General features: G+C 35.0%; 1 protein-coding gene across 3 annotated transcripts; it reads right to left on the reverse strand.

Annotated features, from left to right (window-relative positions):
- Window positions 1–1,615: 1,615 nt before the first annotated feature.
- On the reverse strand, window positions 1,616–22,822 carry LOC114380956. Of its 3 annotated transcripts, none has more exons than XM_028340100.1 (8): window positions 22,370–22,822; window positions 20,871–21,185; window positions 20,672–20,720; window positions 20,227–20,315; window positions 20,033–20,081; window positions 5,474–5,753; window positions 5,299–5,377; window positions 1,616–2,007 (listed from the first exon to the last, which is right to left on the reverse strand). In XM_028340100.1, exons 1-8 carry the CDS (start codon window positions 22,721–22,723, stop codon window positions 1,828–1,830), a joined length of 1,395 nt encoding a protein of 464 aa, XP_028195901.1. In that variant the 5' UTR covers window positions 22,724–22,822; the 3' UTR covers window positions 1,616–1,827. The 3 variants fall into 3 exon arrangements, with proteins under 3 accessions (XP_028195901.1, XP_028195900.1, XP_028195902.1); XM_028340099.1 differs by having other exon boundaries at window positions 20,648–20,720; XM_028340101.1 differs by lacking the exon at window positions 5,299–5,377 and having other exon boundaries at window positions 1,961–2,007; window positions 20,648–20,720.
- Window positions 22,823–26,788: the final 3,966 nt, after the last annotated feature.

Here is a 26,788-nt window from a genome sequence, read left to right on the forward strand (position 1 = left end):
TAATTTGGATTACTATTACAAAATTTAATGCATTAAATATTTTTGTAAACATAACCCGAATTAATGCATTAAATATATTTTTTTTAATTCGGATTACTATTACAAAATTTAATGCATTAAATATTTTTTATTTAATTCAAGTTACTATTATAAAATTTAATGTATATTTAATTCGGATTATTGTTATAAAATAAAAAATATTTATTTAATATATATTAAATTTTGTAATAGTAAAAAATTTGTGATGGTAAATATTTTTTATTTTAAAAAAAAATTATATCAAATTTAATTATCATAAAATTTATTATTTAAATTTACATGCGCATTAAATATGCATTAGAAATTGCAGTGATATGTATAGTAACATTATTTATTTTATAACATGATTAGCTCATTATCCCAGTTGGTTATAACTTTGTGCTAATAACCTATATATTGTTTAATTTGTATATTTTTTAAAAATAAAAAATATTAACTATCACAAATTTTTTTACTATTACAAATTTAATATATATTAAATAAATATTTTTTATTTTGTAATAATAACCCGAATTAAATATGCATTAAATTTTGTAATAGTAATCCGAATTAAATAAAAAAGATTTAATGCATATTTAATTTTGATTACTATTACAAAAATATTTCATGCATTAAATTTTATAATAACCCGAATTAAATAAAAAATATTTAATGCATTAAATTTTGTAATAGTAATCCAAATTAAGTATACATTAAGTTTTATAATATTAACCCAGATTAAATAAAACATATTTAATCCATATATTTTTTTAAAAGTAAAAAAATATTTACTATCACAAATTTTTTACTATTACAAAATTTAATATATATTAAATAAACATTTTTTATTTTGTAATAATAATCCAAATTAAATATGCACTAAATTTTATAATAGTAACCCGAATTAAATAAAAAATATTTAATGCATATTTAATTATGGTTACTATTACAAAAATATTTAATGCATTAAATTTTATAATAGTAATCCAAATTAAATAAAAAATATTTACTTTCACAAATTTTTTTACTATTACAAAATTTAATATATTAAATAAATATTTTTTATTTTGTAATAATAACCCGAATTAAATATACAATAAATTTTGTAATAGTAAAATACAAAATACAAAATAACATAGGAAAATACAAAATAATCCAAAAATTTAAAATCCAAAAAAAAAAAATTAACTTACGGAAGAAGGTCTTCCGTGGCTTCCTGCGAAAGAAGTTCTTCCGCGAGATGGCACGGAAGAAGGGTGTTCTTCCGTAAGAACTCACGGAAAAGATTTTTCCGTAGTTGTAATTTACAACTACGGAAGAACCTTCTTCCGTAGCTTCCTGCAAAAGAAGTTCTTCCGTGAGATGGCACGGAAGAAGATTTTTCTTCCACAGTTGTAACATTAACTGCGGAAGAACCCTTCTTCCGCAGAAACGCTAAGGGGTATTTTGGGAATTCTAAAAAATAGCTGGGTGCACCAACAATCTTGTTGGGTGCCCCTAGTAATTCCCAAAATTTTAGAGGGACTAACTTTGTCAATTTTACAAAGATGAAAAACATATTTTACCCTTTTAAAAATTAATTTTTGGAATAAGAGAGTAACAAAAGAAAGGGGGTGTGAATTGAATTACCTTTGAGCCTTTTTGAATTATAGACCTATCAAAATTTTCTTACGCTCTAGTCACATACATTTACAACCCAACTCCCAACAATCTTAGGGGCAAAAAAGATCATGTCCATAAGCCATAGCCTTATACTATTTATATTTACATATTAGCAAAAAGAAACAGTAAAATCTGAAGGACAAATAGTTAAGAAAGTTGTTCATTAGCTGCAAATATCTTTCCTTCCTCAAGTGCAAGCTTCTTGCGTAGCCGCTCTTGGTGCTCAGAAAATTCAAAAAACAAATCCCTCTTATTACTAGCTATTTTGAATTCTTTAGTTCCTGAATGTACAACCTTCAAATTGTTGCTCGTTCCCCTCTTTATTTTCTGCAAAAAATAAAATCAATATCAAAGAAAACATGGAGAGAATTGTCATGGTTATTATTACTCGAACCAGAAGGAATAACATCTAAACAAGTCATTTTATTCTTAGAATGTGAAAACTCTGCATATTTATGGAGAACATGGGGTATGGAGGCACGTAAGCATGTGAATACCACAAGTCATTTTCTCCAATTCAAGGGATTGATTAATTGCTCTAGGAAAAAAACATACATCTGGTATATTGTTTGGTTTGCAGCTGTTTGGAGCATTTGGAAGAACAGAAATTTTTTGGTGTTCACAGCAAAGAAAGGCCTAGAAGAGATGATGGAACTGGTGATGGTCCAGTAGTTGCAGTGGTTAACAAGCATATGCGGGTTTTTGTATCCACTTACGTGTTTGTTTACTGATCCATTATCATGTCTGGTGGCGTCTTTAAGTATGCAGCAATTCTGCATCGGCAGGGACAAGGGGTATGATGGGCAAGGCGTGTTGTTTTATGCGAATGGTTTTGGAAGAGGGGAGCATATACTGAAAAAGTGGGTGATTAGCAAATGGCCAGCGTGGTGATGCATGGATACTGAATTATAATAGCACAATATGTTTGGCTTATACAATAACCTCTCAGATTCAGAGAGGATTCAAATACCAAAAAAGCAACCAGTGGGATGGGATATAGTGAAATGCATATTTTATTTCATTGGAAAATTGCCACCGGTAGTTTTTTCAGTATGCACAAAGTCCCACATCACTTAGGAGTCAAAACCAAGGACCTCTCCACTCACATCGAGGTGCCTTTTAAGGACAAAACCAATGAGGTTTAGACCAATGCCAAAGCAGACAATACCTCGGATCCGATGACCTAACAATGTAGTGGACTTGAGGTTGGAACATTGGCACTGAAAGGAGGGCCTAGGCCACTCTTGTCCTTAGCCTCGATCAGGAGGCTAGTTCCGGTAGCCATAGAGTCTCACATCGCTTAGAAGTCAAGGTCAAGGATAGCACCCTCTCTCCTCAAACCCACTGAGGCATCTTACAAGGGAAAAACCATGAGGTTCACAAATCTTTAGGATATTGTTTAGAATTAAAAAAGATATTATCTTATTAGGAATTTGTTTCTTCTTTTAAGATTAGGACTCTAGGCCTATAGATAGAGGTTATTATAAGAAAAATCACTCCACTTGATCCAACCAGAGAGTGGGGTCATATAGGGTTTGAAAGTTCCACAAAAACTTATAATGACCATGAAGGAAATATTGATGAATCTCCTCTACAAAACATATCTCTTCCGCAAAACATATCTCTTCCCTTTACAAATACACAAACACAAAATAAAACCCCATCAGTGGTATCAGAGCTTACAAAAAACATATTAATGGTATCAGAGTTGATAGTTATTGAGGACTAGTGATCAGAGAAAAGAAGAAAGATAAAAAGGAAGAAAGCAAGCAAGCATCAAAAGGAGGAAAGGCAAATTTCAAACATGAAAGCCAGATCAGATACCCAAAGATATTCAGTCAAGGAGCGTTGAGATATGTCTAATATCTTTAATTTTTTAGAAAAGAACAATTTAGTTTATCTTTTAAGAATTTGTTATTATTTGTTTCAAATCTTTAGGATATTGTTTAGAATTTACAAAGATATTATCTTATTATGGATTTCTCTTCTTTTAAGATTCGGATGTTAGGTCTATAAATAGAGCTTCTTGATATAAGAAAAATCACCCCACATGATCCAACCAGAGAGGGGGTCACATAAAAAAAGGATCTGTAAGTTCCACAAAAACTTGTAAAAAGTTGTAATGAAGAAAGGGTTTGCAAGTTCCAAAAAATCTTTTAATGAAGATGATGTACAAGAGTTTACAAGTTTTCCATAAAAACTTGTAATGACCATGAATGAAATATTGATAAAAGCTCCTCTACAAAATATATCTCTTTTGCATATCATATCTCCTCCTTTTAAAAATATACACACAACACACAAATAAAAAAATAAAAATAAAAACATCACTGTTGATTCATGAGGAGTGAAATTATAGTGAAGACCTGTTTTGGCTATTTATTTTAGTGACAATGTTAAATGCAGCAACAGCAGGAGTTAGGTGACTAATGGTTTGGGCTTATTGTATAGGTTTGCAAGCTGTTGAGGTAGGGACGATTACAAATGGCAGGGTGATGTTTTATTGTTAAATGATGCATATATTGTTGCTTTGGGTTTTGGTGGCTTTAGGCTATAACAATGTAATTATTTGGTTCTAACATGCAACACATCTTGTGTTAGTCAAATCTATCAATAAAGTTTCATTTTGTGTTTCGAAAAAAGAAAAATACTCTAAACAACTTTCGGAGTTCCCTCCTGAACCTGCTGAAGTAAAATTAGGGGTACAATTTTATCTAAAACTAGAGTCAGGGGAATATAATAAGATTTTCAGAAACAATGGATAACATGGCTTGTACAGTGCCTCTAGTGAAATGAGTGCCCCTACAATGCCAGACTGATCAAAGTACTTAATCAATTTAATGATTTTTTTGGTGTCTCAATTTGACCATGGGTGCCCCTATAGTCTTGACCAACTACCATACTCCACTACTAAGCCACAAAATATGGTTAAAATATACAAATGATCTCTTAACTTACTTTTTTGGTTTTAAATTAGTCTCATAATTTTTTAAAGTTCTAAAACGATCTCGATTCATAACAAGTTAGTTGTTATGAAAAACATACCATTTTTTTAATTTCAGGTACAGTTTTGAACTTTTTTTTTTTATTGATTCAAGATGTGAAATTTGTCTCATTGGATTCATCTACATGAAAATTGTGTAAACCAACTAATGTTTGGACCAAAAAGAGACGTAATCAAGGTGAAAAGTGCATGAAAAGTAAGTCCCATGAACAATCATAAAACTGAAAAATCTAATATCACATTCTTTTCTTACTGCTCATGAGACTCACACTTTTCATGTGATTTTTACTATGTTTATGGCTTTCTTTGTTTTGACTTTCAAACATTAGTTGATTCGTATAGTGTTTAAGAAAGTAAGTTAATAGGACAATTTTCACATCTTGAATCAATAAAAAAACACGGTTCAAAACCGTGTGCCCAAAATTCAAAAGCAATAAGTTTTTAACAAGGACCAACTTATCATGAATTAAACAAGGGGACTATTTTAGAACTTTTAAAAATTAGAAAAACAATTTAGAACCAAAAAATAAGATTAGGGATCATTCATATATTTTAGCCTAAAATATTCTTTTTGTTGGTAAAAAGGAGGGAAGGAAATGGGGTATGAAATCTACCTCGGATGTATGCACCAATGCTCCTATCGATGCTTTAATATTTTTGAATCCCACTACCTTTTCAAGTATCACCCAAGGCCTAAAAACGACATTGAATAGATTAATTCTAAACAACAAATGGAAACAATAATACTACATCAATATTTAAGAACTATTCATGCAAAAAGCAAAATACCTGCCAGTTGAAGATGTTATGATGCGGTTGGGATTATTCAAAAAGTCACACAGCTCTTGGAACTCTCTTGTAGAATTCACCATAATGGCTCCTTTGGTATATACCTCCATTGAAAAACTTGGAAAAATAACGACCCTGGCTGATACAGAAGTATGTCTCCTTAAGAACTCTGTAATTGTCAGTGGACATAACTCTTTGTCGATATTTGTAATCAATATCATACACACGTCTTTTGTTCCTTCAAGCTCCTTATCTTCCATTCTTCTATCATGACAACCAACTATAAACCAAATAAAAGACAAAAAACAAATGAAATCCAAGGGAAAAAAAGGTTAGAAGATTTATATTATAGAACTTCATTGTAAAAATATAAAGAATTAAATATGTTTTTGTCTCTCTAAAATTTTCAAATTTCAGTTTTAGTCCCGGTAAAAAAAATATTTTTTTCCTCTTGCTAAATTTGAAATGAATCATTTTTTGTCCTTCAAAGTGCGTTAGAGAGCGCTTTATAAGGATATGAAAAATGATTTAGATAGCACTTAAAACGGAAAAAAAACGGGCATTTCAAAATTAGAGGGACAAAAAATTTAGGCCTAAAATGATGAACCACACTATACTGAAAGAGATGTCTGCTCTGGTATCATTTGTAACTCCCCTTATTATAGACTCTTTGACAACTCTCACACTATGACACTTCATATGATGACACTTCACTCAACATTCTTTTTGGTCAGAACCCTCCACCAGTCAAAACCCTATAAGTAGTTCTTTTTGAGACCAAGAATTACTTGAGTTTGCTAAAGTGTCAAATGTTGTCTATTAGGATGATGAGGATGGAGCTGCAAGAAAGGATGCAGTACTGTATGTTGTTGCAGATTAATTGCACGTTCTTTGGCGTGCACACATTTTGGTTCTAAAAGTTGACTTGATCGGGGAAGCAACACACAAGGAGATTTGGTGATTTGACACATTTCATATCTTTTTTTTTAGAGAACACATTTAATATCTTTTGTTTAGTTTCCTTTTAAATAAATATTAGTACTAATTCTTGTTGAATTTTTTTTATTTTCTACCCACGTGTTAAGAAGCTTCTTCTTTTGATTGGTACCCTTGTTATCATTTGCTTGGTTCTGCCCGTCTGATTTCTAACTTGGATAGGATTTTGGCTTGTGACACTTGTGGATTGTAACTGCCCCTATGTCTTTTCATAGCCCTTCCCAAGCCCGGGTTAAGGAGGAGGGTTATATTAGGCTCTCGGCAGCCAAATGTAAAACTCATTGTTATATTTATCATGGATTATTCACGACATATTTCAGCTAATGCTAGGTCGTTGCTAGAAAATAACGTGCTATATCGCCCATGTATAGTGTCCAGTGTTGTTAATGGCAGATGACGGTTCATGGCGGAAAGTAAAAAATCCACCATAAAAATATGGCGGATGGCGTAGCGGAAAATGGCAGACGTCATGGTGGACAAAAAAAATTATATATATATACATATAAATATTAACAAAAACAATAAATAAAAAATAAATATGAATAAAAAATTAAAAAAAACAATGGATTGTATTCAAATAAACTAAAAAAGTTTCATGAGTTCACACAATAACCAAGTACCAACACCAATCATTCAAGAGTTCAAAATAACAAAAGGATAAAAGCATAAAAAACAGAAAAAGGGATGTCAAACAGAAAAAGATCATAAAAAAGGGCTGAACAAAAAAAAAGGGGTGAACAGAAAAAAAAAAGCAGAACCAAAAATAAAAAAGGGGTGTCAAACAGAAAAAAGATAAAAAAAAACAGAACAAAAACAACAAAAAAAGAAAAAAAAACAGAACCAGTTGCCCTCCGTCGCAGATGGTAGCACTGTTGCTGCCGCCGCCGTCGCCGTCCGTGCTCGCGTGCGTGGTGCGCTGATGCGGGGTGCCGTGTCGCGTGCATGGTGCTGGTGTGGGGTGCCGAGTTCGCCGTCGTGGTGCAGGTGCTGGTGCGGGGTGCCGCGTCTCGTTCGCGTGGTGCCGTTCCTGCTCCCACTGCTCACCCCTTTTGCATGCGAAAATCGGGTTAGGGTTGGGTCAGGTCGGGTCAGCCCAACACCTATCCCGCAAAAAACAAAAAAAATAGCCGCAATTCCGCCATAGCTATGGCGGCCGCCATGGCGCCGCCATCCACAACCCGCAACGCCACCGCTATTTGGTGGCGATTTTTCAAATTCCCGCAACGCTATTCCGCCATGGCGCCACCATGGTCGCTATTTGATAACACTGATAGTGTCAAAAGAGCAAGGGCCGTAGCATCAGTGCAAAAATGTAGTGTTAAATGTGCAAGGGCTCTCACATTTTCTTGGACGAATCTGGGTAAAGAAGCTAGTTTAGAAATGTTTGATCAGATTTGCTACTTAGAATATTGGTACTTTGATAGGTACGTCTATTAAGGTTGTGGACACCATTATTAGGAGAATGATTAACATTATGTGCCTACAAGAGACTAAATGATATGGAGAAAAAGCCAAGGAGATAAATATTACAGGTTTTAAGCTATGGTACACCGGGAAAGTTAGCGGAAAGAATGGAGTAGGTACTATGGTAGACAAGGTTTGGAAAAAAAGTGCAGTGGATATAAAGAAAATTGGAGACAAAATATTAGCCGTAATATTTATGGTGGCACAAGAGACTATAAATATCATCAATGCTTATGCACCACAAGTAGGAACAGAGGCACATGTGAAGGAAAAGTTTTGGGGAAGACTTGGAGGGATTGATATTCCATGAGAAATTTTTCTTAGGTGGGGATTTAAATGGACATGTTGGTATTCAAAAAAGGCAATTTACAGGTGCACATGGTGGTTTTGGTTTTAGAGATCTAAATAAAGAAGGCCAAACAATTATTGACTTCTCTATGGCTTATGATGTTAAGATTATGAACACTTGTTTCCAGAAAAGGGAAGAACATCTTATAACTTATAAAAGTGGAAGCTCAAGGTCTCATATTGATTTCTTTTTGGTGAGAAGTGTTGACAAAAGGGTTTGTAAGGATTGTAAGGTGATACCAGGAGAGTCTAACCGCACAACATAGGGTATTGATTCTTGATGATTAGTGTAGAAAGTGAGTTATGAACCTAACTCAACCCTACAAAACCAGCTTAAAAGATGAGAATTGTTCCTCACTTATATAGTCTATCTAGGTATTATCTATAGTCAATGTGGGACTTCAACATGTCCCAATTTTGCCCACGGCTACCCACCATGTGAGACTTTCTACATACCCCTCTATCTAGGAGTGACCACAACTTAGGTGGCTTTTTCAACATTCAGTTCAAAAAACATATACAAAAAAACAGACAAGTGACAAGACCCAAACCCAAGGAGTGGTGGCATTAGAAGGGAGATGAACTTTTGACTTTAGCAGAATTTATTGGAGGAAGGTAGTTGGGAAACAAGGCAATGCTAACCTCATTTGGGATGGTATGGCAAAGAAGATAAGAAAATTTGTCAAAGCAGTCATGGGTGAATCAAAAGGTTTTGGGTTAAGAGATAAGGAATCTTGGTGGCAGGATGAAAAGGTTAAAGAAAACGTCAAAAACAAAAGACAGAGCTTGGAAATCTTGCTGGGGTGCAACAATGCTGAAAATTGGTCAAGGTATCAGTATGCTGGGAATGAGACAAGAAAAGTGATAAGTGAAGCATGATCTGAATCATATGAAGAGTTTTACAAGGACCTAGGGACAAAGAATGGAGAACATAAGATATATAAGCTTATAGAGAAAAAAGATAAGGGATTTGAAAAAGCTTATAACCATGTCCCAAGAGATGCATTGTGGACGACTTTGGAGAAAAAAGGCGTGGCACTATTTTTTTTTTTGCTCAGCAAAAATATAATATATATATATATATATATAGACTAGTACCAGTGGTACTGAAATTACATAGGAATAGAAGTGAATCCAGCTATTCCAAAAAATTGAGAAAGAGCTGGAGACAGAAAAATGTGTTACAAGAATCCACCCACACCTGCCCCCCCTAAATACAGAATCCTTCCTTCAGATTGGAGGACCATTGGTTAAAGTGTATAGTGAAATCCTTGTCCATTGCTCTGTTCCAAGACCATAGTAGGAGTAAAGCATCGTCCAGCAGCTTAGAACCATGAAAAGTTCCATTTTGGAACACCACCTTATTTCTATGCTGCCATATAGTCCAGGTTAAGGCAGTCCACCAGCATTTCCACCTTTTAGACTTGACTCCGTCGGCTAGCTCGGTTCCATGTTGTAGGAAATGGTCCCTAGGGTTTTGTGGTAAAACAGTGGTGAGATTGACCCAGGACATTGATTCCCACCATAACGGGAGGGTTTTGCTACAATTGAAGAACAAGTGATCAGCCCCCTCCTCCTTATTTCTGCAAAAAGGGCACAGCATATCATCTACTTCTATTTGTCTCCTTCGAAGGTTTGTCTTTGTTGGTAATCTATCCCGAATTAGCCTCCAAGTGAACACTGCTGTCTTTAGGGGAATTTTGAGTTTCCATATTTCCCCAAATTCATGTTCCTGTCTTTCTTCCGTCAATTCCCCCCATAACAACTCGTATCCGCTTTTTGTTGAGTAGTGGCGTGGCACTATTTCTAGTCAATGTGGAACTATAATTTTTCCCAACACATCCCCTCACACCCAACAATTTTAAACTTAGTGCATGGATAATATGGTAGGTGGACTGGCTAATGGATCTAATATAGGCTCTGATACCCTCTTATAATGTGGGTTTGGGTCTAACACATTACTAAAAACTAACTTCTAAGACAGAGTATACAAGTGGGGGGACTACCCTCGTCTTAGAATGAGTTTTGTAGCATTGAATTAGACCCAAATCCATATTTTAAGATGTTATCAAAGTCTATTCTAGCGATTGTTGTTGGACATATCAGACCACCCATTATCGAGCTATTATTAGACCAACCACAGATGTCTAGTCTTACAAACTTGACACTTGAGATGTTTGTTGTAAATAACTCATTACAGTTGCCTCATATTCAAGAGCATATGATAGACAACTCATTATGGTTGCAAATGGAGATAATGTACCCATAGCTGGCTCCGAGAGCATTCAAATAAAGCCCTATCTTCTCTTACATAATGTTTTACATGTCCCAAAATTGGCTAATAGCCTTTTTCCTATACACAAGGTTATTAGAGACTTGAATTGCTCAGTAACATCTTTCCATTCTCATTATGTCTTGCAAGACCTTGCCACGAGGAAGACAATTTTAATTGCTAAAGAGCAAGGTGGGTTGTACTTCTTGGAGCACAAGAAGATTCATGATCAGAATCAAAACTTACCATCAAGCCAACAAGTAAAGTCAGACACTTAGGTTACCTCTCAAATATGGTTTCACCACAAACAACTTGGGCATCCTCCATTTAGTCTTCTTAAGTCCTTATTTCCTTGTTTTCAAAAGAGTCAGTTGAGTCATTTTAATTGTGATATTTGTCAGTTGACAAAGCGCCATCGTGCATCTCTTCTTGTTAGTAATAATAAAAGTTCTTTTCCTTTTGATTAAATACATTGATGTGTAGGGACCAACTGTGGAATCTATATCTGGTGCGAAATGGTTTGGGACCTTTGTTGACGATTATATCTGAGTAACATGGACATATCTTATGAAAAGTAAATCCAAGGTTTATCAAATTTTTGCGAGTTTTTTTTGTCTTGTCCAAAATCAATTTGTTAAGATCATCAAAAGAATTAGATTGGATAATGACAAAGAGTATGTAAATCATGAGTCCTCTAAATTTGTTTTTGATAATGGCATTATTCATGAGTATTAGTGTATTAAGTAAGTTTTACTTTGTGATTCAGTTAGGGCATCTGTTAGAACAGTTATGATTCAATTAGGACAGATGTGGTTTTGTTATTTTTATTATTTTGTTGGAAGCTATTATTTCTGTTAAAGCAGTAACTAACTTTGGTTAGTTAACTACCTTAGTTAGGTTATGTTTAATCATATTTGTTCTCTATAAATAGAGAAACAAAATCATTTTGTAACCAACCTTTCATTTTGAATCTATAATAATATCTTCCAACTTTCTTCTTCTTTTACTCTCTCTCAAACTCTATGATGGTATCCAGAGCTTGAGGTCTATCCATGGCAACAAATCAGAATTTCGCTTCCGCTACTCCTTCATTTCATCTGATTTCTCAGAAGTTAGATGATTCTAACTTCCTGCTATGGAGGCAATAGGTAGAACCTGTCATCAAGGCTCATAAACTTCAGTGTTTCATGGCAAGTCCTCAGATCCTGATGCGCTTTCTCACAAATGCACATTGTGAAGCTGGAAATGAAAATCCAGTATATACTGATTGGGAACAACAAGATCAAATTCTCCTATCGTGGCTCTAATCGACTCTTTCAGTTTCAATCCTATCTCGAATTATCGGATGTGTTCTTTCATATCAGCTTTGGGAGCAGATCCATGACTATTTTCAAAAGCAAACACGTGCGAAAGCTAGGATTCTTCTAACAGAACTCAAAACTACAATGCTTGAGCAGAAAACAATGCGTGAGTTTCTTCTGCGCATCAAATGCATAGTCGATGCACTTGGATTGTGTGGAGATCCTGTTCTTCCGCATGAACACCTTGATGCAATTCTTGAAGGCCTACCAGAGGAGTACAGTCCAGTGATCGAAAGTAAGTTTGAACCACTTCTGATTGGAGAAGTAGAGGCATTGCAGCTCACACATGAGGGAAGCATGAAAAAGTTTCAGAAGCACTTCCCTGATTCATCATCAATTAATGTTGCTCAAGGTTACAATTCATCTTCGAATTCTTACAATTCATCCTCGAATGATTTCAGTTCACAAAATCGATCCAATTATTCTGGAAATCATGGGGACTTCAATCGTGGCAGTGGCTACAATCGTGGAGGCAGTGATTCTGACCGTGGCGGTGGCTACAATCGTGGAGGCAATGGCTTTGGTTGTGCTGGAGGTTGTTGTGGTGGCAGCAGAGGCCGCGGTCGTTATGCAAATTTTCAGTACCAACGTTGCTTCAAATTTGGTCACACAATTGCGGTGTGTGTGTCATTTTCGCTATGATTCTGATTTTCAGCCAAATGCGTCTCTCACATTGATGGAACCAGTGTTTCAAAGCAATTCATCAAACACCTTCGGTTCAAAACAGGATCAGGGAACTAATTCTCACAAAGATTCCCAACCTAGTGCAATGCTGTTAATTCTGAAAATCAAGATCCTAACTCTACTACTTGGATACCTGATTCAGGTGCATCGTTCCACGTAACTGGAGAGTCTGAAAACATCCAACAACTTGGTCCATTTAAGGGACCAAATCAAATATACATTGGTAATGGCCAAGACCTTTCTATTAAGCCTTCTGGTTACACAAAGTTTGTTTCCCCTATTAATCCTAGAGTCAGTCTGTCCTTAAAACAATTATTACATGTACCTACCATCACTAAAAACTTAATCAGTGTCAGCAAATTTTCTAAGAATAACAATGTTTTCTTTGAATTTTATCCTAATCATTGTGCTGTGAAATCACAAGGAACCAATGAAATCCTACTTCAAGGTTCACTGGGTCCTTATGGCCTCTACATATTTCCACATCTTGAACTCAAAGATTCTGCCTCAGCCACCTGCATACTTTCAAATTCCAGTGTTGATTCTGCTATTACTTCTGTTTCTAGTGGTTCTAATACACAAATTTCTAATTCCTTTGTAAACGCAGTTTCTGATGTTAAAACAGCACCTAGTACTAGCTCTCAAACTATATGGCACCTTAGATTGGTCCATCCTAATGCTAATGTACTAAGGCTTGTGCTTAATCATTGTAATATACCCATAGTTAATAAAACTATGTTTGAATTATGTGTTGCTTGTTGTGTTGGAAAGTCACATAGACTACCATCTTCTTTATCTCAAACTGTATATTCTGCTCCTCTTGAACTTATATACAGTGATTTGTGGGGACCATCTCATATTTCATCCTCAAATGTTTTCTCTTATTATATCTGCTTTGTTGATGCCTATTCTTTTTTTTTTTGCACTGCAAAAATATGATGCCTATTCTAAGTTCACTTGGATCTATTTTCTTAAAAATAAATCAGAAACATTTTCTGTTTTTCAGCAATTTAAAACCATGACTGAACTCCAATTTGATACCAAAATTAAGAGTGTTCAAACAGATTGGGGAGGTGAATTTAGACCTCTTACTCATTTCTTCAAACCCATGGGATCATTCACAGGCTAATTTGTCCTCACATACATCATCAAAATTGGCATATCATTGAGTTAGGCCTCACTCTTCTCAAACAAGCTTCTCTCCCTTTAAAATTTTGGGATTTTGCCTTCTAAACTGCTCTTTATTTGATAAACAAACTTCCCACTGCTTCTCTTCAATTTCAAGTTCCTTATACTGTTTTGTTCAACAAGTCACCTAATTACAATTTTTTTAGGAACTTTGGATGTTCTTGCTATCCTTTTCTTAGACCCTATAATAAACACAAACTTAATTTCAGGTCACATGAGTGTTTGTTCCTTGGTTATTCCACCTCTCACAAAGGCTACAAGTGTCTCTCTCCTAATGGCAAATTATATGTTTCCAAAGATGTTATCTTCAATGAGCTTAAATATCCTTACAATGATATTTTTCCACCTTTATCCAACTCTATCACTTCTTCTAAGAGTGATTTTTTACCTACTGCTCATATTCCTCTTGTTTCACCTTTACCTAATGAACTCACTCATTCTTCTCAACGTGCTGAAACTAATTCTATTTCTGTAAATGTTAATCCCTCTAGATCCCTTAATACTGAATTCCCTAATTCTTAAAATGTCACATCATCTTCCCCTCTTTCAAATGCTGAACCAAATTCTGTTACTAATGAACACTCTAACACTGTTTTTGACTTAAACAGAAATCCAAGTGAACTATTCAGTACCTCTTCTCAGTCTCACACTGTCAGTTCTCCTTCCTCGAATCCTGTTCTTACCTCACAAAATGTCCATCCTATGCAAACCAGATCCAAGTCTGGAATTCATCAATCTAGGTTGCATCCTTCACTGTTTTTGGCACATTGTGAACCTAAGACTGTTAAACAGGCTCTTGCTGACCCCCAATGGTTTGCTGCTATGAAACAAGTGTATGAGACTCTTCTTGACAATAAAACATGGGATCTTGTTCCTCTTCCCAAAGACAGACAAGTTGTGGGTTGTAAGTGGGTCTTCAGAATTAAGGAGAATGCTGATGGGATTGTTAACAGGTTCAAGGCTAGGTTAGTGGCTAAAGGATTTCATCAAGTTGTTGGTTGTGACTTTAATGAAACCTTTTCTTTTGTGATAAAACCTGTTACAATCAGGCTGATTATCACTCTTGCTCTCACTAATAAATGGGATTTGTTCCAGTTAGATGTCAAAAATGCCTTTTTAAATGACCATCTTGAAGAAACTATCTACATGCAGCAGCCACAAGGCTTCGAAAGTTCAGATAAAACCTTGGTTTGCAAGCTACAAAAGTCTTTGTATGGCCTTAAACAGGCCCCAAGACAGTGGTTTGATAGGCTCAAATGAACTCTTTTACAGCTTGGGTTTGTGGCCACTAAGTGCGATCCTTCGTTGATATTATTATCACTGGTACCTCCAATGTTGAAATTCAGCAACTCACCACTAAGCAGCATTCCAACTTTTCTCTTAAACAATTGGGTAAACTTGACTATTTTCTTGGTATTGAAATCAAATCAGTGGCTGATGGAACTATTCTACAGACTCAAAGCAAATATATCAGAGATTTGCTTCAGAAAACCAAAATGGCAGAAGCACAACCTATTTACTCCCCTATGACTGCTAATTGCAAGTTAACTAAAGCTGGCACGGATTTATTCAGTGATCCATCTCTCTATAGGTCTGTTGTTGGTGCTCTTCAATACATAACCGTTACAAGACCTGAGTTAAGCTATGTTGTGAAAAAGGTCTGTCAGTTCATGGCTAATCCTATGGACTCTCATTGGACAGCTGTTAAACGTATTCTAAGGTACCTTAAAGGCTCTATTCATCATGGTCTGCATTTCAAGACTGCTCCTTCCTCTCAGCCTTTTACTATCAAAGCCCTCTGTGATGTTGATTGGGCCTCGGATCCAGATGATAGAAGGTCTACCTCTGGTGCAGTGATTTATTTTGGTCCTAATTGGGTCTTGTGGGGTTCCAAGAAACAACAAATTGTGGCTAGATCTTCCACTGAAGCTAAATACAGGAGTTTGGCTCAAGCCATGACTGAAGTTACATGGATTCAAACTCTTTGAACAGAGTTATCTGTTCCGTTTCAGACCCTAGAGATTTACTGTGACAACCAAAGTGCAGTAGCTATCAGTCATAATCCAGTTCTTCATTCCTGAACTAAGCACGTGGTAATTGACATCTTTTTTGTCAGGGAGAAAATCTTAGCTAAAGAGCTCAAATTGTATCATATTCCTGCTATAGATCAATGGGTTGATGCCCTCACTAAGCCTCTGTCACCAACTCGATTTCTCTTTCTAAGGTCCAAACTCAATGTAGTTGAGTCCATTTCTGATTCTCAACCCCATTAGTATTAGTGTATTAAGTAAGTTTTACTTTGTGATTCAGTTAAGGCAGCTATTAGAACAGTTATGATTCAGTTAGGACAGTTGTGGTTTTGTTATTTCTGTTATTTTGTTGGAAGTTGTTATTTCTATTAGAGCAGTAACTAACTTTGGTTAGTTAACTGCCTTAGTTAGGTTATGTGTAATCATATTTGTTTTCTCTATAAATAGAGAAACAGGATCAGTTTGTAACCAACCTTTGATTCTGAATCAATAATAATATCTTCCAACTTTCTTCTTCTTTTTCTCTCTCTCAAACTCTATGAATGAGCTAAGATGTGTTAATACTCCCTAACAAAATGGGATTGCAAAAAGAAAAAATTGTCATCTTTAGGTTGCCAAAACCCTTCTCTTCCAAATGTCTATTCTCAATACCTACTAGGGAGAAGTTGTCCTAACTGTCACATATCTCATTAACAGGTTACCCACTCGAGTTTTAAACGGTGTTCTTCTTGTTGAATCCTTTATGTCCTTTGTTCCCTCTTCTCCCCTAATGTCTAGTTTATCATGTCGTGTATTTGATTGTGTTGCTTTTGTCCATTCTCATAGTCCCCGTCATGGTAAGCTAAATCCAAGGGTAATCAAATGTGTCTTTGTTGGTTACCCCTCAAATAAAAAGGGTACAAGTATTACCATCCCCAGAGTCATCGGTTCCTCGTCTCCATGGATGTCATCTTTCATGAAACTGAGTCATTCTTTGTCAATCCTCGACTTCAGGGGAAGAGAAATCTAGAAGTCATAGAAGCTGAAGACGAGTCTACTTTAGAGTCATTACCCTTGTCGTTACAAGGTGCCCAAGGAGCCAATGGTGAAATCACAAATGAGATAAAGGAGGAAGCTCATAATAAAGCTGAAAAGGAAAAACGTTTCTTTGGCACGATATATTGAAGGAAGAAGAAACCCACTCTGGTCCCAAAGCAAGAAGAGTTGTCTAACCCGAAGATGAGTGCCCCTAAAGGTAACACTAAGGTGGTAAGGGTTAATCATAACATACCTATTGCCTTGAGGAAAGAAAAAAGGTCTTGTGTTAAATATCTTATTCTCAATATGTCTCCAGAGACCATCTCTCTAACCAGCATCAAAGTTTTATTGCTGCCATTGATGAAACAAAAGCACCACCAACTTCAATTCAAGAAACTGAGTGATGAACGTTGGGATCAAGCCATAAAGGAAGAGATGAGGGCCTTTGATAGAGGTCTAAAAAAAGGAGGCTTAAGGCTACACTAGAGTCAAATAGTAGATTAGGGAATTGTGTAATTTTGTTTTGGGTCTTTGTTGGACTTTATTTTTATGTAATTTTTTGTTTAGCTTGTTGGGCCTATGTGTCAACTGGGTCTTATTAGTTAGTAGTATAAATAGGACTACAAACATTTTGTAAACTAAACTTTTTTATGAAATTGGACATTAGTCTTTGTGCTATGTGAGAGTTCTCTCTTGGTTCTTGGATTAGAACCTTTAGATTCTTATCAAAGAAACACTTTCTTTGTGGCTAATCCTTCTTTGACTTATCAATCGAGTTTTGATTGTGGCGTCACTACCATTTCTATCTTTTCCATTTTGATATTTCTTCATCTTTTAGTTCCATTTCTTTGAATATTTATGCTAAATTTTCTTATGATCCAATTAGGGGTTTCTTATTAACATTAGAAAAAAATTCAACCTGGGAGATTGTTGAAAAACCCAAAGACAAGAAGGTTGTAGGGTGTAGATAAATATTCACGGTGAAGTACAAATTTGATGGGACAGTAGGCCGACACAAAGGAAGACTAGTGGCAAAAAGGTATACCCAAACTTGTTTGATAGCTTATAAGGAGACATTTGCCCATGTAGCAAAGTTGAATACAGTACGAGTTATCCTTTCTCAAGCAGCCCATGTTGGCTGGGACTTGTGTAACGCTCCTGATTGTTGATGTCCTGATGAATCACACTCTATGACACTTCACACGTTCACTTCATTTAACTTCATTGTTGGTCACCTTCCACCGATCAGAACCCTACGTAGGTAACCCTTTCCGAGACCTCGACAATGTGTTTTGGTTACTTCCAGGATCAATGACTGTCCTCACAAACCAATACGAGAATTTTTTGTGTGCTTTATCCTAACTCACATCTTCTGGGAAAATTTCCAGAAGGTCACTCATCCCATAATTACTCCAAGTCAAGCACGCTCAACTGTGGAATTCTTAAGTAATAGGCTATCAAAAAGTGGATGCATCTTGTTAGCATAGATAATACCAATTAATTCTTATAAGTCATCCTCAATTGTACAATCTTATACCAACACAGCCTTAGATTTCTCTCATTCTGATATGATTCGATCAGGGTGTTACATGTTCACCCACCTTGTTTGTCCTCAAACCACACCGTACTGGAAGAGAGGTATGCTCTAATATCATTTATAACGCCTCTAATTGCTGACGTCTCGACGGCTCACACTCTACAACACTTGACACGATGACACTTCACTCAACTTCTTTCTTGGTCAAAACTTTTCAACGGTCAAAACCCTCCATAGGTAGCTCTTTTTAAGACCTCTACAATCTATTTTGGCTGCTTCCAGGATCAATAATTGTCCCCACAAACCAACACAAAACTTTTCAGCATGTTACATGGAAATCCCCCCAGGATTTGGAGCTCATAGTAGATAGAACAAGGTTTGCAGATTGAAGAAGGCATTATATGGCCTCATGCAAACTCCGCGAGCTTGGTTTGGGAAATTCACACAGGAAATTATTTCTTTGGAGTACAAACAAAGCCAAGGTGATCACACTCTACTCATAAAGCATTCCCCTACTAGAAAAATCACCATACTTTTGGTATATGTAGATGACATGATCATTGCAGGAGATGATGTAGTAGAAAAACTGACCTTGAAGGAGAAACTAGCAACCCAATTCAAAATGAAACAGTTAGGGAAATTGAAGTATTTCCTCGAATAGAGGTGGCCTATTCAAGGAAAGGCAATTTTATCTCTCAAAGGAAGTACGTTCTTGACTTTCTCAAAGAAACAGGTAAGTTGGGATGTAGGACCTCGAGGGTTCTAATTGAACAAAATCACAGGATAGGAAGTGAAGGAAGTCCATCTGTGGAAAATCACACAAAACCATAGCACATTCTCAAGCTTTTCTTTGATAAAGTGCTTGTCGATCTCAATGTGTTTGGTCCTGTCATGTTGAACTAGATTGTGAGCAATGCTAATGGCTGACTCATTATCACAAAATAACTTCATAGGGATCTCAAACCTAATCTTGATATCATCAAGAATTATCTTTATCCATACTCCTTCATATATACCTTATGCCAGAGCTCGAAATTCAGTTTCTGCACAAGATTGAGCTACTACATTCTGCTTCTTGCTCCTCCAAGTCACCAAATTTCCCCTAGAAGCATGCAGTATCTTGAAGTGGATTTTCTATTATGTCTAACCTTGCATAATATGCATCAGCATAAATCTCCTCCAAGTCACCAAATTTCCCCTAGAAGCATGCAGTATCTTGAAGTGGATTTTCTATTATGTCTAACCTTGCATAATATGCATCAGCATAAATCTCCATAGACAAGGAGCCTTCTCTTCTGAATAATAGGCCTTTCCCTGGACTTGCCTTCATGTATTGGAGGATCCTATCAACTACTTGCATATGCCTTTCTCGAGGGTCATTCATAAGCTGACTGACAACACTGACCACATAGGCAATGTATGGTCTAGTGTGATATAGGTAAATTAGCTTTACAACCAATCTCTAATAAATAAAATCATACGATCCTAAAAGTTGACATTTGATTTTGACAGCTATGGTTTACAAAGTCCTAACAGAATTAGATGGACAATCATATGAAGAGAGCCATAAAAATATTTGAAAAGCAGGAAAAACGTTTTTGAAGCAAAATCTAGTGAGTTGAATCCAATTCTAGTGTTAACTACTATTACATAGAAACAAACCTTCATGTGAACATGCATCGACAACAGACCGCCTAACACGTTCTCTTTCCTGTAAAGAGGGATATATTATAAGATATCATGTCAGCCACTGAACACATCCAAGATTAGGAACTTGTCCTGTATGGCTATTATTATATTTTTCTCAAGCTAATGGAAAGGACTCATGGTTACATAAAGATACACATACTACTTGCCTTTATCATTTGTCCAGAATAAGTCATTCTATGAGTAGTGTTTGAGCTTTTGGGGCAATATGGCATCATTTCAAAGCCTTTCTTTGACACTGAAACAGAACGAATAGAATTAGGAAGAGATTGAGTTATGACACATCTATGAATGCCATCATATTGTTCATAATTCATGGCTGTATAACAATAGATCACTGCAGAAGTCAAAATTGTACTTGCTTGCAAGTCAGGTAGAATTTGACTCAATTCTATGGGTCTAGTAAAATCATATGATCTTTAACATTGACATGTGATTTTGATGGCTATGGTTTACAGAGCCAGACGGACAGCATATGAAGAGAATCATGAAAATGATAAAAATATCAGAAAAGCAAGAAAAGGTTTTTTAATCAAATTCCAGGGAGTTGAATACAATTCTAGTGCTAACCTCTACTATTAAATAGAAACAAACCTCCAGGTGAACAAACATTGTCAACAGACTGCATAGCACGCTGTGCTTCCTGTAGAGAGGGATATATTATAAGATCATGTCAGGCACTGAACACATCCAAAAATTGGAACTTGTGTTGTATGACTATTATTATAATTTTCTCTGCATGCAAGCCAATGGAAAATGCTCATGGTTACAAAAAGATGCATATACTACTTGCCTTTTCCATTCGTTCAAAATAGCTCATTCTATGAGTAGTGTTTGAGCTTCCGTTGCAGTACGGCCCCATTTCTAGGCCAGAAACTCCTGATGATGCTAAAACATAACGAGAAGAAAACAAATGTATTTTCTTCCCTGCCATATCCAGAAATGAAGTCACTGCAGGATCTAGCTCCCATGCAGACTGAACTTCACAGATATTATCAATTGGTTCAGCAGTCAAGTTTCTTGCATTTGGCCCATGCAACCAGTAAAGTAGAAAGGTGCACAAGCATTCTTCCTCTCCTATTTCCCAAGAATGCTCGTTTTCTTGCACCTATGAAAGCAGACACAATATCAAAAGTACATAAAGATACAGAAGAAGCAATTTCATCCAGAATTTTAAAAAGTTGACTGTAATTTTCCCCAACACTAAATAAAAAGACATCAGCTTTGTATTCTATTGAATTTAGTATCTAGTACGACTTGGTCAGTTTCCATTGACAAATATAGCTAGTTAGTCAGTAGCTTGCTGCCAACTATTAACAGCTCAGTTACTTGGGTGATTAGAATTCTGTTTGTTACTTACTCAATCGGCGCCATTATGTAAAGGCAGCATGTACATGTTCCTATTAATTCATCAATTGAATTAATCTCAGAATACGACTTTTCTCTCTGTTTTCATCTTCATTTAGTTCTCTCTCTGTACTTGTTTTTATGTTCATCTAGTTCTCTCTTTGTTTTTACTAGTCTAAATAAAATTTGTGCTGAGTTTCACTGAATAATAAAGAGTAAATATAGAATTTCATCTCAAAAAATGGCAACCCTTAGTTGATTTGGTCCTTGAAAGTTTATGTCTATACAATTGAATCAGTAAACTTAATGACATTCTCTATCACTAAAACTACATACATTACACACAAACTGACAGGAAAAAAAATTATACATTTACTCAAATAATAAATGAGATTCATTAACAGGGAGTAGGATCCACCTCATTTAGTTAGCAACACTTAAATTTTAGGCAATAATAGTAAAATGTTAGTAGTAGTTGCTATGCTAATAACTAATAAGTACTAATAAACATACCAAAACACTGTTGCATTAATTAATTAATTAACATGGATATCAATCATATACTATATCACTGACTAACCCTTACTATTGAAGCCACACCACAACACACAAACAAGACAAACAAGCAATATAATTTATGTTTTTTATCAACAAATTTTAGTTTGTTAGTGAGAAGAATTGGAACCACGCCCTCTTTCCCCTCTTCTCCTTCTCTCTCTTCTTCTCCTTTCAACCATCAAATCAAGCTTTTAAAAGATGGTCCACGACCGTGACCATGATTTGGACCGCAGCATCAAGGTTTCCACAACAGTAATATTGGGACCGCATCAGTCATATTTGTGTGATTTGCCATGATATCAACAAATTGACAAAACCATAACGCGACCGATATTAAAAACATTGCACCAAGTCAAGCCATGTAATGAAGTAAACGAGAATGCGTACCCCGTCGATGACGGCGTCGTAGAAGCGAACGTCGTCGGGGGCGAAGGAGTGGCAAGCGCAGACCCTAGCGCCGGGACCGAACCGACGACACTCGGCGTCCTGGAGCTGTCTGGAGAGCGGCCTGAAGCGCTCCTTGAAGTCCTCGAGGTCCTCACAATCCCCAAACCGCGAGGGCTCAAACGCCTCGTCGTTTTCGTCGGAGAAGTTCTGGTACTTCACTATGAGTCTCTCTCCTACGAGCAAAACGCGCACCGTGTACCAGGCGTCGTCATTGTAGGCTCGGAACTCCGTCGTGTATTCCTCAGCCGCCACCACACTCGTCGTCGTCCTTCCCTCCTTCACTGTTGCCAGCATTTTCTTCACCTGAACCAAAAATTAAAAAATGTGTGATACTTGAACGCCCCTAATTTTAAACAATCCATACACATTTTTCATTTTGTGGGAATGTGTAGAATGCATTTGATTGATTGATATTAATATGTAATTAAAATTTTGGCATGTCTCTTTCTTGGAAATGTTGTCTTAGGAAAGTTAACTAAAATTGATCTTTCAAAACCATAATTATTTTACAATCTTTTTTATTAATTACATATTAAATATTTTGAAATAATAATTTTTTATTTAAGATTCTTAAAAAAGTAAAAAACTTTTCCGCTATTAAACATCCCATAAATTTTATTATATTTATATTTTTTTTCTCTCACTAAGTATTTGATAACATTGTGACTTTGATCAAACATTTTCCTTTTTTAATTTTCTATCTGCTTCACATTCTACTAGCTATGAGTATATGTAAGAGGGGTATTTTCTTATCATTTCTATCACCTAGGGTAAGCCTCCATTCATTGAAGTTTAGAGAGGGGACGTTCGATAGATGAGAAACTTTTAATTTCATCAGAATCTTAGATGGACAATCTTAATTTTTTATATTTGATATTTATTTTAAAAAATTAACATTCATAGAAAAGGATATTTTTCATAAATGTTTTTGAATAGTTTTCCACAAAAATTTTCTCATGGGGAGCTAAAATCTTACTTTTTCAAGTTTAATTTTTTTTTATTAAAGTAAAAATATCATAATATTCTTATTACATCAAGGTAAATGATAAAAATGTCATATAACTCTTTAATTCTTGAAAAACTTATGTGCATATTCCCAATGACCAAATGATGAAAAAAATCCAAACTTGGAAAGGAGAAGTGCAAATTTTAGAGTATATTTGTTTGCAGAAAAATAAGATGAAAAAGAAATGGAATAAACAGCCAAATGATGTAGAACTTATATTTTTATACTCTACTTTAATTCAAAAAACTTTCATCTTATTTTACTTGCATTCCATTTCATTTCACTATTTAATGGATCGTTATCTTTCATCATTTTATGATAACATAATTGCATTTTTACTTTTAATCTTTTACTTGTTTACAATCCCCCCACCCTCTTCAGCAACTTTTTTATCTTTTGACTAATTTTATCCTTAACTTTTTATTTTATAGCAAACTTTATCTTCCAACTTTTGCAATTATTAATGGACGGATTACAAAAATAAAATTTACAATTTTTAAAAAATTAGGGATGAAATGTGTCAAATTAATTTGTTGGGATAAAATTTACTAAAAAAATTAAAGATAAAAAAGTACAATTAAGTTGAAAAATTAAGTATTTTAGGACAATACTAGTATTTATTAAGAGTTAATTTTAATAACATATTTTTATTTTATTTTTTAATTTTAATAAATATATTATTGAATATTTAAAAAAATAATGGTATTTATTAGATGAAAAAAAATAAAATACATAATTTAATCATTAAAAACTAAAAACATCATCACAAAGCAAACCGTTTCAAAAAAATGTTGTAATGTTTTTTTAGTTTATAAAATTAAATTACCTATCTTTTTAATATTAATTATGTTTTGTAAAATAATTATGATTTACTAAAACAAAATACATCAATAATTAATTAGCAGCGCGAGTTGTTTCATTAATAATAAAAGACTTCAATAATTATGTTTTGTCTGCATAAATATCATTAAATTTACCACTGATAACATACATCAAGTAGAAATGAAATGAGTAGTGTGAGTTGTTTAAGTTGATCAAATGGTCCATATAGTAGTCTTACCAAACTCAAGTAGAAATGTCTCATGTGAAGGATATAGTCTCGACCAAAATAATACCATTAAATTAAAGGAGAGCTTTCCTAACCATAATGCTCTTATCCTTCTTGGGCATAATTATTTTTAGTGAAGGATACGTGTAGTATGTAACACCCCTGAGGGTCAACGTTTTTTATGACTCACATTCTACGACATTTCACACAATAACACTTCACTTAACTCATCTTTGATCAGAACCCTCTTATGTGTCCTTTATAAGACATTGACAATCAGTTCTAATACCTCTCGACTGCTCTCAGGATCATTGATTATCCCCACAAATTAACACAAGGTTTTTCAGCATTTGTTTGCCCTCACTCACTCGCTTTCCAAAAAACTTCCCAAAAGATCACTCGCCCAATAATTGCTTCAAGCCAAACACACTTAACTATAAAGTTCTTAAGTGATGGGCTATCGAAAAATAGATGCATTTGTTGGTATAGGTAGCACCAATTAATTCCCTTAACCCATATTTAGTTGTATAATCACACACATGCACAACCTCTAGATCTTTTTCGTTCCGGTGTGATTCATTCAAGGTATTGCATGCCCATCAGCTTCCGCCAAGTTCGTCCTTAAATCACACCATACTAGGAGAGAACTATGTTCTTATATCATTTGAAATTTCCCTGATTATTGACGTCTTAACGACTCACTCTACGACACTTCACACGATGACACTTCACTCAACTTCCTTGTTGGTCAAAACCTTCCACCGGTCAAAATCCTATTGAGACCTCGACAATCAGCTCTAATTGTTTCCAAGATCAGCGATTGTTCTCACAAACTAATACGAGACTTTTCATAATGTTTAATCCTCACTCACATGTTTCCTGAATTAAGAGAGCATTCTAAGAGGTGGTAAGTACATCTTGATTCTTGGAGAACCCATTATCATAATGAGGTACAAATGAAGAAGTGACATTGTTAATGTCTAATAAATGTCATTTATATAAGAAGTCGTGAACCTTTTAATATAAAAGGGGTCCTTGTGAAGAGAGAAATCACCACCCAATTGAGAGAAAGGGGTCACCACCTTTACATGCGAGGAGGGGTTTTCTATTGGAGAGGTTTCTCAAGTTTTCCCAAAAAACTTGTAAAGTGGTTGAGATAATGAATATTTTTTAGACGATTTTGTAGACATAGACAAGAGATGTTGAACCACATTAGTTATTGTGTGTTCCTTCTAAGATCTTTTGGACGTGTGGGTGATTTCTTTGGTGTGTTTTTTTTCCAACACTTTCTTAGTCATTAGTTATCACTCTCATTCACTCTTTATTTGTACCCCTATCTCTTTGCCCTCTTCAATATATATTTGTTTCTTCTTGTAGTAATTGTGACAGTCAAGTATGTGGAGTGCAATCAAAATTGGGTTAATTAAGTTTTTAATCCCTCAAAATTATTTTTGTAACTTCTAGTTCTTCATTAATTTCTCATCATCATTTTAGGTCCCTCAAAAACTTTTTGTCCATTTTTAGTCCCTCATTTTATTTTTATTGATCAAAAGTAGTTACAAATATTAAATAAACAAGGACTAAAAATTGGCAAAACAAGGACTAATTTTAAGAAATAAAAATAAATAAAAGACTAAAAATAAGCAAAAAAAAATTAGAAGGTCTAAAACTGTTGACAGAAAATACGAAAGACTAAAAGTTGTATAAAAAATTTTGAGGGACTAAATTTTAAAATCTAAAAAAGTTGAAGGACTAAAAACTTAATTAACCCATCAAAATTTCTTCTTCTCTCTCATTCAACTTCACCTTCAGTTGCATGGTGGGTTACCTTTTATCTAATGCTTGAAGAAAATGACAATAGTATTTGAGATTACAATACAAAGAGTTATTATCTCAAAAAGGGTGCCCATAATGACAAAATACTGAATCAATCTCGATATATAATTGGCCAAAAGCTTGGCTATCATACATAGGCTAAGATTATAGTGGACCAGTTAACAAGTGGTTCATTATGGACCATAAATAATAATCATAAGATTGATTTAATGTTCATAATATTACAATAGACTCCCTACAACATAACATTATCACTCTTTTTCGTCCTTAACAACCTTGCCTCTGACCATTATTTGTTGCCATTGGAAGGGATTTTCGCCGGTGGCATTTTTTTCATCCTTCATCCCAAAACCCAAACACCCACACACAAAAAGAAAATTCATCTGAGACCATTTCCCCTATTTTGAAATCGCAAATCCAGACCAAGATAAGTAGTCTCCACTAACAAACACATTTTTTCCACTCTATA

The sequence above is a fragment of the Glycine soja genome, chromosome 13 (assembly GCF_004193775.1).
Source record: "Glycine soja cultivar W05 chromosome 13, ASM419377v2, whole genome shotgun sequence".
NCBI lineage: Eukaryota > Viridiplantae > Streptophyta > Magnoliopsida > Fabales > Fabaceae > Glycine > Glycine soja.